The sequence below is a fragment of the Eulemur rufifrons genome, chromosome 14 (genome assembly GCF_041146395.1).
Source record: "Eulemur rufifrons isolate Redbay chromosome 14, OSU_ERuf_1, whole genome shotgun sequence".
Taxonomy (NCBI): domain Eukaryota; kingdom Metazoa; phylum Chordata; class Mammalia; order Primates; family Lemuridae; genus Eulemur; species Eulemur rufifrons.
In genome coordinates, this window is record NC_090996.1 from 23,499,950 (window position 1) to 23,514,694 (window position 14,745).

General features: G+C 51.2%; 1 protein-coding gene across 2 annotated transcripts; it reads left to right on the top strand.

Moving 5' to 3' along the window:
* Positions 1-43: 43 nt before the first annotated feature.
* On the top strand, positions 44-13,417 carry KNOP1 (lysine rich nucleolar protein 1). Of its 2 annotated transcripts, none has more exons than XM_069486011.1 (5): positions 44-76; positions 3,383-4,305; positions 8,077-8,145; positions 10,678-10,755; positions 12,790-13,417. In XM_069486011.1, exons 2-5 carry the CDS (start codon positions 3,385-3,387, stop codon positions 13,099-13,101), a joined length of 1,380 nt encoding a protein of 459 aa, XP_069342112.1. In that variant the 5' UTR covers positions 44-76; positions 3,383-3,384; the 3' UTR covers positions 13,102-13,417. The 2 variants fall into 2 exon arrangements, with proteins under 2 accessions (XP_069342112.1, XP_069342113.1); XM_069486012.1 differs by lacking the exon at positions 44-76 and adding an exon at positions 259-294.
* Positions 13,418-14,745: the final 1,328 nt, after the last annotated feature.

Here is a 14,745-nt window from a genome sequence, read left to right on the forward strand (position 1 = left end):
GCCAACGACTGGAAGTTGACTTCCGGGTCACGGCGGAGCGGGATCTCACGTGGAGGCGGGGAGGTTTGGCCTGCCGGTGAGTTCTAGGGGCGCGAGGCACGCGGGGCGGCGCGGCTCCGGGTCTGGAGATTGGGCCTGGGGATTTGCGCGGCGGCGAAGAGGGGGAAAGCGGCCACTTGCATCCCCAAACCCGTCCCCCCGAATCGTCGGTTTTCAACCGCCCTGGCCTGAGACCGCCTCCTCCAGGAAGTTCTCCCGCGTTGGAGCGGGCCCGGGACCTCACGTAATCCCTCCGTGTGTGTTTATGAGGAAGCTTTGGCGCGGCAGAGCGCCAGACTGAGCGATCTCTCTTCCTGGCTCCTTTGCATCCTGCTAGTGTATTCTGCGGGGGTGTTGCTACATAGGCTTTGGTTCGAATCCCTGCTTTGTTACTGACTTTAGTACTTGGGGCAAGTGAATTAAAGTCTCCGAAGCCTGTGAGGTGGGATATTCACGCCGACCCTCACGAGGCCCCTGAGGTTATTTAAGGGATCGTTTGAATAAGGCGTTTGCAGGAGATGCACCGTGGGGTTCCTCTTTCCTTCTCCTTGAAGGAGTGAATACATTTGGTGTCGCAGGGCTGAAGAGGAGGATGATACAGGGTTCTGAGTGGCAGAGATACGGGGAGAGGGGATTAATCTGAATTGACCTACCGCCTCCCCTTTGTGGCTTCTTTGTTCTTATCTGAATCTCGTGGCCGCTCCCCTGTTGTGAAGCCCTCTTGGCCTTCTTGACTCCGCTGCCCTTTCCAGGTTTGCACCTTCTCCCTCCTTTGCAAGCCCTTTTTCCTCTGCCCACTTATTTAAATGTCAGTACAGTAGTCACCCCTTATCCGTGAGGGCTAAGTTCCTAGACAACCAGTGGATGCCTGCAACCATGGATAGTACCGGACCCTGTATATACTATGTTTTTTCCTATGTATATTGTCTATGGTAAAGTTTAATTTATAAATTGGATGCAGGAATTAACAATAACTAACAAAAAACATTTATAACACACTGTAATAAAAGTTATGTGAACGTGCTTGTGCTCTCTCTTTCCCTCTTTCTCAAAATATCTTACAGTGTAGTACTCAGCTATTTTTGGATGGCAGTTGCCCATGGGTAACTAAAACCTCAGAATGGTAAAACCAGGGGCACGACTGTGTTTCTTGAGGTCTTGTCTCAGGCTCGTTCTCTTTAGGGCTTCATTACCACCCATATATTCCTAACTTTGTGTCGCTGATGTCAGCAGTCACCCTTGAGACTCAGACCTGTATATCCACCTGTGCAGTGAACATCTCCACCCGGATATCCCAAGGCATCTGTCCAAACCAGCCTGTCTCCTCCTGCCCTTTGGCCACCCACCATCAGTACTTTTGTCTCAGGGATTAACACCACCACCCTGCAGTTGCCCAAGCTGGAAACCTCTGTTCTTTAGAAACTTGCCTGACAATGGCTAGGGCTGGTTACATGCGCTCCATCACCCTGACCTTACCGCTCTCCTTGCTTTTATTGCCTGTATCATCACTGTTATACCTCGTTCCTTCCTACACCTACCTGCTTTTTTTTTTTTTTTAATCCTTTTTAAGAGACGGGGGTCTTGCTCTGTCACCCAGACAGGAGTGCAGTGGCATGATCATATCTCAATGCAGCCTCGAACTCCTGGGCTCAGGCAATCCTCCTGCCTCGGCCTCCTGAATTGTTGGGACTCCAGGTGAGTGCCACCACTTGGCCAGTCTGGGCTGCCTACCTTAAGGTTCTGACCCAACAGCTCTGCTGATTTTTTCATTTTCTTAGAAACGAAGGTCTTGCCATGTTGCCCAGGCTGATCTTGAACTCCTGGGCTCAAGTGATGCTCCCGCCTCAGCCTCCTGAGTAGCTGTGATTACAGGTGTGAGCCACCATGCCTGGCCTACCTGCTTCTTGATGGGCTTATCTTGTCTCTGTATCTCTAGCATTCATTCGGTCATTGGTGAGTTTTTATTGAGCACCTGCTGTGTGCCAGGCACTGAGCTAGACTCTGGGAATACACCAGGAAGCAAGACAGACAGGAATGAATAAGTGAGTATAGTTATTCCCTTGACTCTCTAGGTGTTCTGGCTCTTTGAAGCTGCTGAGAGAGAGCCAGGTCCGATGTGAACCCACTGGGCTCTGAGGATGAGGAGGACTGTAGGGGGGAGAAGCTCCTGACCTTTCGCTCCCATAACTCTAACCTCCTGCGTGGAGATATTTTGTTTCTAGGTTCCCTGAATGTTTTCATATCATCTAGCCCAGGGAGCAGTAGGAACTGTGCTGTGACTGGAGTAGAAGTGGCCCAGCTGGAAGCTGAAGTATATGGAGGACCCCAGCCCCTTCTCACAGGTGCCTCTGTAACATTTGTCCAAGAAAGCTGGGTATCTTCGGCTGCTGTATGTCATCACCAATCATAAATGTTGGCAGTCAGTTTGAAATTTTAAAGACAGTGAAATAGGCTTGGAGGCTGGATGTGGTCCCCAGCCCAGCAGCTTATGGTTCAGGCTCTCTCTCTTATGAATGGGGAAACAGGTGTACAGAAGCCAAGGCTATGTGGCAAGAGTGTGTCAGAGTCACCATTTGAACCCAGGTCTTTTGAGACCTAGCAGGGCTCCTCCTGTCACTGTACCTTACTGCTGCTCTTATTACTAGCCACATGGGAAGGCAAGTAGGAATGGAAGTCACCCAGCCTGTGGGTGGGGAGATTTCATTTCCAGACCCGAAGCAGGAGAGCTATTTAGATGACCCAGGATAAGGGGTTAATTGTGCCATTGTTTTTGCCTCTGGTGGGAACCAGCAAGAAGGGCTGACTTCTTAGGATTTCTGTTTGCTTCATCCAGTAAAAGGAAAGGCCCCGAGGGCAGTGACCAGTCTGTCTGGCTTGTTAGCTGTTGTGTCCTCAGTGGCTGGTTCATAGTAGGTAGGCAGTTGGTAAATGTAAATTATCTGTTGAGTGAATCACTAGGCTTAGAGTTTTGAGGACGGGGATTAGAAAAAGGACTTAACAATGTACTAAGCATTTTGCATGGATTATCTCATTTATTTCTTCCAACACCCCTTTGAGGAAGGAGGTGTTATGTTGTTTTTCACATAGAGAAATTGAGGCTTAGGCAGGTTAGCTGATTGACTTAAGATGAGAGAGCAATTTGGATTTGAACTTGGCTGTCTGAATTTAAACTTTGCGCTACTTCTGTCATTTCTTTTTGGTCTAAAGGAGTCATGTTCATTTTCCCTATCCCCTCACATTTTAGACCGTCCACTCAAAGAAACGTGGCCCTTGGCAATGCTTAGTAGACTTGGATACGGGGTGGCTTGGTGTGTGGATAACTCGTACCGTTTGCTTTTTTCAGGAATGATCACCAAGACCCAAAAAGTAGACCTGGGCCTTGGGTTCCCAGAGAAAAAAAAGAAGAAGAAGAAGGTGGTTAAAGAACCGGAGACTCAGTACTCAATTTTAAACAATGATAATTATTTTGCCGATGTTTCTCCTGTAAGAGCCACGTCCCTCTCTAAGAATGTGGTCCAAGGGCAGGCACTAGAGATGCCTCTAGTGAAGAAAAAGAAGAAAAAGAAGGGCCACCACACTCTTTGCGAGGAGCAACTACAACCTGAGACCACGTTGTGTTCCAGATGGACAGAGAAGTCACCCAGCCCTAGGAGGCAGGCCCTTGGCCACTCGGAGTTCCTCAGTGGGGAGAAGAAAAAGAAGAGGAAGTCCTTGTTACCTATGGCCATGTCGCATGGCTCGGGGGTGAAGACCTCCCCAGACCCCAGACAGAGTGAGGAGGTGACCAGGGCTGGCAAGAAGCTCAAAAAACACAAGAAGGAGAAAAAGGCCCAGGATCCCACAGGCTTTTCAGTCCAGGACCCTTGGTTCTGCGAGGACGGGGATACTGGGTACATGTGCTCAGTGAGGCCGGAGAGCGAGGAGCAGGCTGCCTCAGGGCAGAAACGGAAGCAGGGGGGCCCCAGGGAACATAACGGGAAAGGGAAGAAGAAGAAAAAGATCCACCAGGAGGGAGACACCCTCCTAGGTCACTCCAAGCTCTCCAGGTCCATGGAGAGCAGCCCTAGGAAAGGAAGTAAAAAGAAGCCAGTCAAAGTTGAGGCTCCAGAAAACATCCCCATAGGAGATGGCCCCAAGGCCCCAGCAAAGAAGAAAATGAAGTCTAAGAAGAAGGTAGAGCAACCAGTTGTTGAGGAGCTGGCTCTGAAAAGGAAGAAGAAGAAGAAGAAGAAAGACAGTGGGTTAGCAGGAGACCCTTGGAAGGAGGTAGGTTTTTCTTCTGAAACAGACTCTGCCTTGGGAGAATGAGGGTGGGAGTTGGGAAGGTATGTGTGTGCACATACATGTGCCCTTGTGCTTTTAGCTGCCAGAACTCTGATTAAATTGACTTCGGCCAGAAAAGGTGGTTTGTCGACACATGTAATTAGAAAGGTTATGGGTAGTTATCTTCAGGTATGGCTGGATCCAGGGGCTCTTGCAGTATCATCAATAATACAGGTGCCCCTTGCTATCAGAACTCTATCCAGGTTTTCACTGTCTTCAGTTAGGATCTGAATCAATTGGGATCAAATTCAAATCTTTTGCTTTTCTGAACTCTTGCCACTTGCTGTCCAAAACTCAGGAACCAAATACAGGCAGTCCCCGGGTTATGGATGAGATACATTCCTGATAACATCTTTAGGTTGGTTTTGTATGTAACTCAGATCCCTGGTGAACAGCACATATATGGTAATGATAACAACAACAATACTACAATGGCTCATAATGTGGTAATAATAATAATATGCTGTAATATTGTAGTAATACCCCTGTACTATAATAATAATAAGTTACAGAAACTATTGTGCTCTTTTAATTCAAACAGAACACAAAAACTCATACAAAAAGTTTAGACGGGAGATAGTAGAAATTTAAAAAAATATATTAAAGGTTAACATTCACCTAATGTTGCATCAATGTCTTGATTACTGGAAGGGGCATTTTTAAGGCAAGAAGGCAGCTGACAGTAACTGGAAGATGATGGAGATGGTGCTGGAGAGCATGGAGTGGGTGCTGGCAAGCAGGATTGGATTCTCTCGCTGGGCGGGGAGCACACCACTGAAAGTCAGTGTCTTGAGAAAGGTGTCCAGGGTGGTTTGCACAGCCGGTTTCTTTTTTTCATCACCAGTGGCCTTGCAGCAGCTGATGTTCTCTCTCACTGCACTGGAAGCCTTTGTAAACTGCTCAGTGTTAGGTTCTTGCCCCTCAAGCTTAGCAAATCCTGCTTCGGTGAGACAAAAGGCTTCAGCTCATTCTTTTGTCATAAACTTTGTTGGCTCTGGATCTGACTCTTTATGTTCCTGTGTTTCTACCAGCTGCTTCTCTGTATCTGTGAGACTAGCCGCTAGCACAAAGATGCCGCACTTAGGAACTGCTTATGCTGTGTGGGTTTGCCTACATGCGTGGAAGAAACTGGTCCCCAAATTATTAATTGAATTATTTAATTAGAAATTATCCTTATGGGGAGCTTGGGAGCCTGTTCGCAAGTACAGAATGCCCTAGTTGGGTCATCTGTAACCCGGGGACTGCCTGCAACTTGAGAGAACGTGGTCCCCGTAGCTGTCTGAGTTTACTGTTGGAGCTCTGTATGCACAATTTGTGAATTAAGTAGATTTGAATAGCAGCAGATGCCTGTATGAGATTTCCTCAGCTCTGGGTTTTGTATTTTTCAATCTTGGTTTTAGGCCCCATCTCCTCTCCGTCCCCCCTCTCCCCCAATGGCATGATGGTCCCAGCAGCTCCAGGCTTTCATCCTAGTAGTTCAGCCACTCCCAAAGGAAGAAAAGTGTCCCCTCTAAAGTGATAATGGGAAAAGTTCCAGGGCCACTCACTCTTCATACAGGTTCAGCTGGGACACCCTGGCCAGAAGCCCTCGTCTGAAATCAGGGGTGAGGGGCTGAGGGTGTCGGTCCCACCTAAACCACGCTGTCTACGATGGGGGGAGGCAGTTTCTGAGAGGGAGACCTGGGTCCAGTTAACAAGAGGAGTGGGAGGTGGCCTGGGGACACCCAGAGACCTGCTGTCGCCATCGTGTAGTGTAGGAGGGGAGGCTGGAGGTGAGCTGGCGGGCTGGGGGCTCCAGCACCTGCAGCCTTTCCCAGCTGTGCCACCGCCGCCATGGCCAGGCTGCTGTTCCTGTCCTCACGTGAGTGCGGATGTTGGGGGGGGGGAACAAGATGAGGTGCATCCTATCTTGTGGTGTGTGTCCTCCTCTAAGCAGGTGTCTGACACTTCAGAGTGGCTGGTGGCTGACATTTTTGAGCACTTACTGTATGCCTGTCACTGTGCTAAGTGCTCTCCATGTACTAACCCGTCTCATCCTCCTACCAGTTTGGTGAGGTGGCTGCTGTGGGTGTCCTCATTTAACAGACAAGGAAACTGAGGCTCCAGAGAGTTAAATACCTTCTCTAAGGCCACCCAGCTCTTAAAAGGTAGAGCTGGGATTCAAACCTGGACAGTCTGGCTTCTGAACTTGGGGGCTATCCCTTCTCAGAAACCACCGGTGTAACCTCTCCTAGAAGCCAGTATTATAGAGCCCAAGAGATGACTGTTCTGCTGAAACAAGCCCCAGATTCTCTTCCCAGCTCCACACCAACCTCCTGGGTGACTGCGGACCAGCCTCTGCCCTGCGTTCCTGAAGCAATAATGATGGCTTATGTGTCTTGAGCACTTCCTGAGGGGTGAGCCCGCTGGAGCTGGGCCATCGGAAGGGTGTGCGTGGCCTGCACTCAGCCCAGCTGACAGGGTTGGGGAAGGCAAGGGTGGCCTCCGTATCGGGGGCCTATGGGAGTTCGTTCTGGTGCTGGATTTCTCCAGCTTTGCCCTAGTACTTGGTTTCACCGGTATCTTCCTCTATTCAGAAACTTGTGCTTGGGAGGCCGGCCCCAGCCCCCGTAAGAATCTAGCATCCTTCTGCCAGGAGCCCCGTGAAAGGTGGTTCCCTCTGCTTCCCGTCTCCTGTGATGGGGACTCTACTCCCCAGAGCAGCTGCTGAGTCAGGCGGATGCACACATGCTCCAGGTCTGGCCAGGTGATGTGAGTGACGAGAGCCACCCAGGGATTATCACACGGGACACTGGGTGCCAGGCAGAGCTCACTTAAAGTGAGGGCACATGAAATGTCATCAGTTGTGCTTACTGAAGGACCAGGGGAAAGTGGCCTGAGCTCTCACTGTTAGGGTGTCTCGGGTGCTAAGGCCAGTGAGAGAGCATGGCCTGTGTCAGCACGGTCAGGGCAGGCCCAGTGAGGACATGACACAGGAGCTGAGACGTGGGCCCTGGCCATCCCTGCGGAGGGGGCAGCAGGCGCTGGGGCCCCGGTGGAGGGAGGGGAGGGGAGCTGAGGGAGTAGGGAGCTGCAGAAGCTGCAGGAGTCTGGATTTTCATGGGAACAAGATGGGAGCTCTTGGCGGGTTTGGGGATGGGGGGTGGGGCGGTGACATGACCCAATTGAGGTTTTAAAGTCACCCGAGCTGCAGTGTGGAATGGACCGGCGGTGGGGGTGGGAAAGCAGAGTTAGAGACTGTCATGGTTGTCCAGGCAGGAGAGAAGGTGGTGACCAGGACTTGGGGGTGGCGGTGTGGAGGAAAGGGCTGTCAGTGGGCCCTTGGCCTCTGTCCTTAGTCTGGTTTGGTGTCACCATAGAAGGTTAGGTGACACGTATAGGAGGAAACGTACACCAAGCCCTCAGTCAGGGGACCTGGTTAGAATCAGCCTGTCTCTGAGCTGTGGGGTGACCTTGTTGTAGTCACTTTACCTCTCTGAGCTTCAGTTTCTTCATCTGTGAAATAGGTCAGTGCCACTGTTTTGGGGGGAGGATCATGGAAGAGAGAGGATGGGAAGGGCTTTGTTGACTGAGCTATGGCCCGGGTGGCAGGGGTTAGGGTGACTGCTACTGTGGTCTGGGGTCTTTTCTGGGTTTGTGATCTCATCCTGGCAGGGCTGCTGGGGCAGAGGCCATTCATTGCGAGCTTGAGCCTTACCTCTGCCTTTCCCGCAGGAGCAGGACGAAGACCTGGAGGTGGTGCTGGAGAAGAAAGGCAACATGGATGAGGCGCACATTGACCAGGTACGGCCCGGATCCTCCCACCCTTCACTACCTCTTGCCGCCCCCAGAGGCACACTCCCCCACCTGCCAGGCCACGTGATCCTGGGCTCGGAGGTGCCAGGGACTCCAAAGGCTACTTGGCCAGCTTCTGCTCCACACCTCTGGCACGGTGGAAGTTTCTTCCCCAAATGGCTGTTACAAACAGAAAATGTTCTAATGGTGAAGGTCCCAGAGCTCAGGGACAGGCTGATTCTGACCAGGACAGGGAACTCACGTCCTCTCCCACCTTGTGCCCGGCACTTTCTGGCTGCCTCGGCCGTGGCTAAGGGGCCTGACTGGTCATTCCCTGTATGTAACCTGCCGCAGAGTGGGGGGCATGTCCCTGAGGCCCTGCGGCTGGGGCAGGTGACATGCGCTTAGCCAGGCCCACAGCCTGCCACCCCCTGGGCTAATTCAGGAGCATTTAGAGGAGAAGTTGTTTTACCGTGAATCAGCTTCTGCTTCTGTCATGCCTGGTGGGAACTGGGCTTTCTGGAATTGGGGTATTTTTATGATCCTGACCCCATGGCCTGTCAGGACAAGGGTAGCTGCACAGGCCTGGCCTTGGACCATTAATGACCAAGGGACCTGGGCAGGCACTGACCTCGTTGATCCTCAGTTTCCTCCTCTGTGAAGGGGGGTCATGACAGCGCGGGCCCTCACAGGTTGTCTTGAAGACCAGATGAGGGCGTGTTTGTGAGGCAGTTAGCAGGCCTCACCTGTGTTTGATAACTGGCAGCTGAGTCCCCGCCTGCCGCCTCGTGCTGCCTCAGCATCTAACAGGCCGAGTGCCGGGTCAGTGCTGGAGAGACGCCACAGGGTGAGGGTGGAAGACGGACACGGTCCCGTCTCGTGGCCCTGCTGCTCCAGGAGAGGAGGGGAAATGGAAGGCGTACTTAGAAGTGGGCTGAGCAGGAGGAGGGAAACCCACCAGAGATGTGGAAGTACCAGACCTGATGTGGGGGGTTGGGGAGCTCTCCCCAAGCCCAGACCTGGAGGGGACCTTGGTGAAGCCTAGAGGATCAATGGGATGATGCCGACAGATCTCCGGTCCTGGTCCCCAAGAGACGGGAGCTCCCCAGCCTCCCAGCAGGTCGTCGTCATGCTCGGCTCGCCGGGGCCAAGGCCGGGGCCAGCGCTGCTGGAGCTGCTGTAATGGAGCCGGGCGGCCACTCGGGAGGGCAGAGATGGACCCCTGAGTGAGTAACACTCGTGTGCTTCATGTGGGCCAGGCCTTCCAGGAGCCCCTTTGCTTTGTATGTATTTGTGCTTACCGAATATAATGTCTAAGAAAATTTCTAACCATTTGGTGTGGCAGAGATGACGCAAAATGTAAGTGAACCTCTCCCTCCATTTTTCTTGTAAACAGTAAAAATTCGTTACGTTAAAAAAATGGGAAAAGTAACATGCTTTTGGGGAAAAAATACTTGAAATCCTACTGCATAGTGATAATCTCTGTTAACCCTTTTTTATATCCTTCCAGATTTTTCCCATTGGAACTACAGTTGTGTAATTTTAAAACAACATTGAATCATGCTGTTTCACTGTTCCTTTAACTTTCATCATTTCGTTTGCAACCTGCTCTCCATTTCGGCAAATGCGCACCTGTTACTAACATTCCCATCCACAGCGTGATTGCACTGGGCGTGCACCTTCCTTTCCTCTCTCCATGCCTACAGCTCTTCCTTTGACTCTTGTTTTATGCAGTTGGTCACCTCATTTTGTGGCCTGGGGCATATTAGAAGGTGGAAGGGCCACAAATTGGGGGAACCAAAGTTATACTTGAACCCGTTCTTGGGAGGGAAGATAATGCCTTGGAAGTTTCTATATTGAACTTCAGGCTCCTTGGTGCTCCAGTGGTGGCCTTGAGCCGCACCAGCAACTGTGTATAAGATGGACCTACTGTGTGCCTGGTGCTCTATGAGGTTCTTTATGTAGATATTTCTGTTTTTCTCATTTACTCTCCAAAATAGCTGGTGTTTCCATCTGTTGTGCATACATAGACCAATGTTCAGAAAGGTTAAGTGACTTACCCGTGGCCACACAGCTACTTAATAGGCACTGCTAGGATTCAAACTAGCCTCTGCCTGACTCCACAGCTTGTCTTCTTTCTAGAAAGCAATGTTCTTATCACAAAAGTTAACTACGGTATCCTCTGCACAAGAAGGCAGGGCTTCGGCATTGTATTTTGGGAAAGTTTGTACCCTAAGTGGCTAATACAAACAAAAAGTTTTCTAATGGTGAAGGTAGATAAGCTTCAGTTTCTAGGAAAATTCATTCTCCAGAAACCCTGGCCAAAGAGGAGAAACGAGCGTGCCCAGTGTAGGCCAAGGGACTGTAGCCCCTGGGATGCTCAGAAGACACTTTGGACGTAAGCTGCCTCTGTCACTGTAGCAGAGTGAAGCTGGGTGACCCCCGGCCCCCGTCCATTCCCCCAGCCCCATCTCTGTACAAGGTTTGAAGCTCAAAAGAGTTTTTTCTGTCTCACTCCCCTGTTCTTTCGTGCTTGCTCAGGTGCGGCGAAAGGCCTTGCAGGAAGAGATTGATCGTGAGTCGGGCAAAACGGAAGCTTCTGAAACCAGGAAGTGGACGGTGAGTCGGATGCCAGGGCCCTGTGAGGGGGGTGCTAGGTATCCTGCCCCCTGGCCTGGCTGCCGGAGTGGGCACGGTGGGGAAATGAATAATGAAGGTGTAACGGAAGATCGTTTCAGACTCGATAGTGCTCGGCAGAAAGAAAACAGTGAGCTGCAGAGAGCTCTGGGTGGGACGCCACACAAGCTGGGCTGAGGGCAGTGAGGAGGCTCAGAGAAGGTGACGTTTGTCCAGAGACCTTAAGGATGCAGAGGCACCAGCCCTGGGAAGATGGGGAAAGAGCCTTCCAATCAGGGCAGTGGAGCCCCCAGGTAGGAGGGGGCTTGGAGTGGTCTACAGCGAAGGCCGACCAGGCGGCACCGGCCCAGCCTCAGCAGCCGTGGCAGGGAGTGTGCCCTGGGTCCCGAAGCAGCGGGCACTGCTAGAGCACATTTACACGGGGCAAGTGGGGAGCCCAGCCTGCAGCTGCAGCCTTAGGATGGTGGCAGAGAGCATAGAGAGGAAACGGCTTCGTAATTACTTCAGAGGCACAGCTGGTAGAACTTGTTTCCACGCCTGTAAAATGCCTCTAACGAGAGTCTCCTTCCACGCCATCCTGTTGAGCAGAGCAGAGCCAATGGCCACCCTGATGAGCAAGGAAGGCAAGAAGCAGGGCGGTGTGATTGGGAGCCGGTGGCCCCAGGATTCTCCCTGAAAGGACCTGGTGGCAGGAGAGTGATCCTGGGGCACAAGGGCTGAGATCTGCAGGGCCTGGAGCCACTTGACCACTGGGGCATGTGGTGAGGACTCCAGACCAGCGTGGGCCCCTCTGGGGGGCAGCAGCCCTCCTCAGACCCAGAGTGAGGCTGTCACAGGTGGCCTCTTGCTCTGGAAATTGCAGGTCGGGTCGGGGAAGCTGTAATTATTCTTGCATCTGGGCCACCATGAAGCCGGGAGAATGTGTCACCAGCTCACTGAGGGCAGCTGTAGCAACAGCTGGCTCTTACTGTTCTTCCAAAGCCGACGTAGAAATAAGTGCTAGGCTGGCGTGTGGCTTGCAAGTGGAGAGTTGCCAGGCAGCGTGCAGGGCAGCAGTCTGATTGGCGTTAGGTGAGAAGAATGACCAGTTATTGAAGACTTAAAATGTGCCGAGCGTTGTGCTCTAGGGTTTTGGTATAAAATCTGACTTCAGCCTCACTGAAGCCCTGTGAGGGGGATGTCACACCCCAGTCTTAGAGATGACATTAAGGCTCAGAGAGGGCAGCGAGATGACTTGACCAGGGTCACCCAGGTGGGGTTTCCCCCTGGGTCTGTATACCTTCAAAGTCATGTCTTGGGGAGCTGGAGTTTCTTCCCTTTCCACAGATGTGGGAAGGAAGGGGCTCGAGGGGCTCTCTTGCAATGGGTGGGTGTTGGAGGGCTCTGGGTGGCATTGGGCCCCCCAGTTCCTGGGCCTGGCTTAGCCTCTGACTTGGCTGTGTGACCTTTCACCTCTCTGGGCTTTCACCCCTTCCTGCCGTAAAATGCAAGTGCTTCTGAGAAGAGAAAGGCACTTTAGGTTCCCAGCTGCCCTCTTCCTCCCTCCAGCTGACTGAAATGTTAGGCTGATGGGCGAACAGCCAGCTGCTGTGGTGGGTGAGGCGTGCTGAGGCCAAGTGTGTTGTGTGGTGGGTGAGGTGAGTGAGGTGCCCTGTGCCTTTGCTGTGAGTTAGGGGAGAAGGAATCGGGGAGAAAGACGGCTCTGCATGCACAGGTGGCCTCTGGTGTTAGCTAGACCTGAGTTGGAATTCCACTAGGATTACTTGTTAGGCTTGTGTCTCTAATTAAGCTGCAAACCTCTATTTCCTCATCTGTAAAATGGGAATAACAACAGTATTCCTCGTCGGGCTCATGCTAGGGTTAATAAAATTATCCACTGTTGAGCTTATCAGCACTGTGCCTGGGACATAGCAAGTGTTTACCCAGCTGGGTCCTCCCTGGTGAGGCTGGGGTTGGGGGGACAAGGAAGGGGCACTGGAATTGAAGAAAATAACCACCTTTCTTCTCTCACCACAGGGAACCCAGTTTGGCCAGTGGGATACGGCTGGTTTTGAAAATGAGGAACAGAAACTGAAATTTCTCAAACTTATGGGTGGCTTTAAAAATCTGTCCCCTTCGTTCAGCCGCCCCCCTAGCATGGCCGGAAGGCCCAACATGGCCCTCAACAGGAAGGCAGCCGACACCCTGCAGCAGAACCTGCAGCGGGACTACGACCGGGCCATGAGCTGGAAGTACAACCGAGGAGCCGGCCTTGGCTTCTCCACCGCCCCGAACAAAATCTTTTATATCGACAGAAACGCTTCCAAGTCTATCAAGTTGGAAGATTAAACTCTAGTGTTTTGTCCCCCAAAACAGCCAAAATGGCTTTTATTCTTCAGTTACGCCGATGAAAGCCATCTGATAGTTGTCTCGAACTGGACGCCTGTGAAGATTAAGGATGACTGTCTTGGTGGGCTTGGATGAACTGGGTGGGGGCGCCCGTGTTGCAGGAGCCAGGAGAACCTGTGAGTGGCTGAAACTTATCACTTTCTGTGTTAAACATTCCATCCTCTTTGAGATATCAGTGTGTGTAAAGAATAGCTAACATTTGTTGAGTGTTCAGCATGTGCCAGGCACATACTAAAGTGTTTTCCTTGCATTAATGTATTTAATCTTCATAATGATGAAATGGGTGCTATTATCCCATCTTATAGATGAGGCAACTGAGGTTCAGGGATAAAGTAATAAAATTGCCCAGGGTCGCCCAGTCAGGAAGTACAAAGTGTACTTCTGTGCCCCAAACCCTAAGTCAATTATTCATTACTGTGAATGCACCTTCTACGGAATTTCGTTTCATCCAGAATTTTAGTTAGGGATTTTCTTTTCTTTTTTCTTTTTTTTTTCTTTGAGACAAGCTCCTGGATCTATTGCCCAGGCAAGAGTGCAGTGGCATGATCATAGCTCACTGCAACCTTGAGCTCCTGGGCTCGAGTGATTGATTCTCCTACCTTGGCCTCCTAAGTAGCTGGGACTACAAGTGTGTGCTACCATGCCTGGCTAATTAAAAAATAATTTATTATCATTATAATTATTATTATTTTTTTTAGAGATAGGGTCTCACTGTGTTTCCCAGGCTGGTCTCAAACTCCTGGCCTCAAGGGATCCTCCTGTCTCATCCTCCCAAAGTGCCGGGATTATAAACGTGAGCCACTACGCCCAGCCCTTGTTGGGGATTAAAATGTTTTTGGATTGAGGAAACAAGTTTGTTGACATGTCTAAATCTCCTACAGGAAGTGGAATTAACGACATAGGGGGACTAGCAAGCTCATTTTCCTTTCCCTTGTCTCGGAGGAGCTGCAGGCAAAGAGGTGTCCGAGTTGTCACCAAGCGGATGTGGCTGAGCTTCCTCTGCTGCTGGAAAATGTGCCTCTAAACCAGTCTTGCCTTTTACAGCTGTCTCCCATTGATCCTAAGTGCTAAGCTTGAATTTGATCTTTTTGTGCCGTAAATGGATTTTGAACAAGGCATTTTAGAAAGTGGTTAGTTCTGTAAATGAACCAGTAGCAAATTCCCAGGGATGTGTTTTATTAGGTTCTCTGATCACAAGGAGGAGAATCCCAGGTGACCTCTGTGGTGGAGGTCAAGTGCAAGGCAGCATAGGCCCATGGGTTTAGTGCAGGAAGTTGCCTCATCAGCTGTGGGGTCGGTGTTCCCAAGCCTGGACTCTGCAGCAGGCCTCACAGAGCTCCAGGTGCAATGGCCAGAGTCACACTTGACCACCTTCTTGGCATTCACCTTGCTTTTTGCATCCTAGAATACAGGTTCTAATTGGGACATTTTCCCATCTCATGGCCTGAAAGCCGGCTACAGCCATCCCAGCTGAGTCAGGCCTGAACAGCCGGGATACGCGGTGTCACGTGGCAGGAAGTCCTGATGTGTAGGGGGTTGATTGAGCAGCTCTCCAGGGAAGCCGTCTTTTCCTCTCTGCTCTAT

Coding starts and splice junctions, on each gene's coding strand:
- KNOP1 (XM_069486011.1), top strand. CDS start 3,385: ATGATCACCAAGACCCAAAAAGTAGACCTGGGCCTTGGGTTCCCAGAG. Junction 8,146..10,677: donor ATGAGGCGCACATTGACCAG/GTACGGCCCGGA, acceptor GTGCTTGCTCAG/GTGCGGCGAAAGGCCTTGCA. Junction 10,756..12,789: donor CTGAAACCAGGAAGTGGACG/GTGAGTCGGATG, acceptor CTCTCACCACAG/GGAACCCAGTTTGGCCAGTG.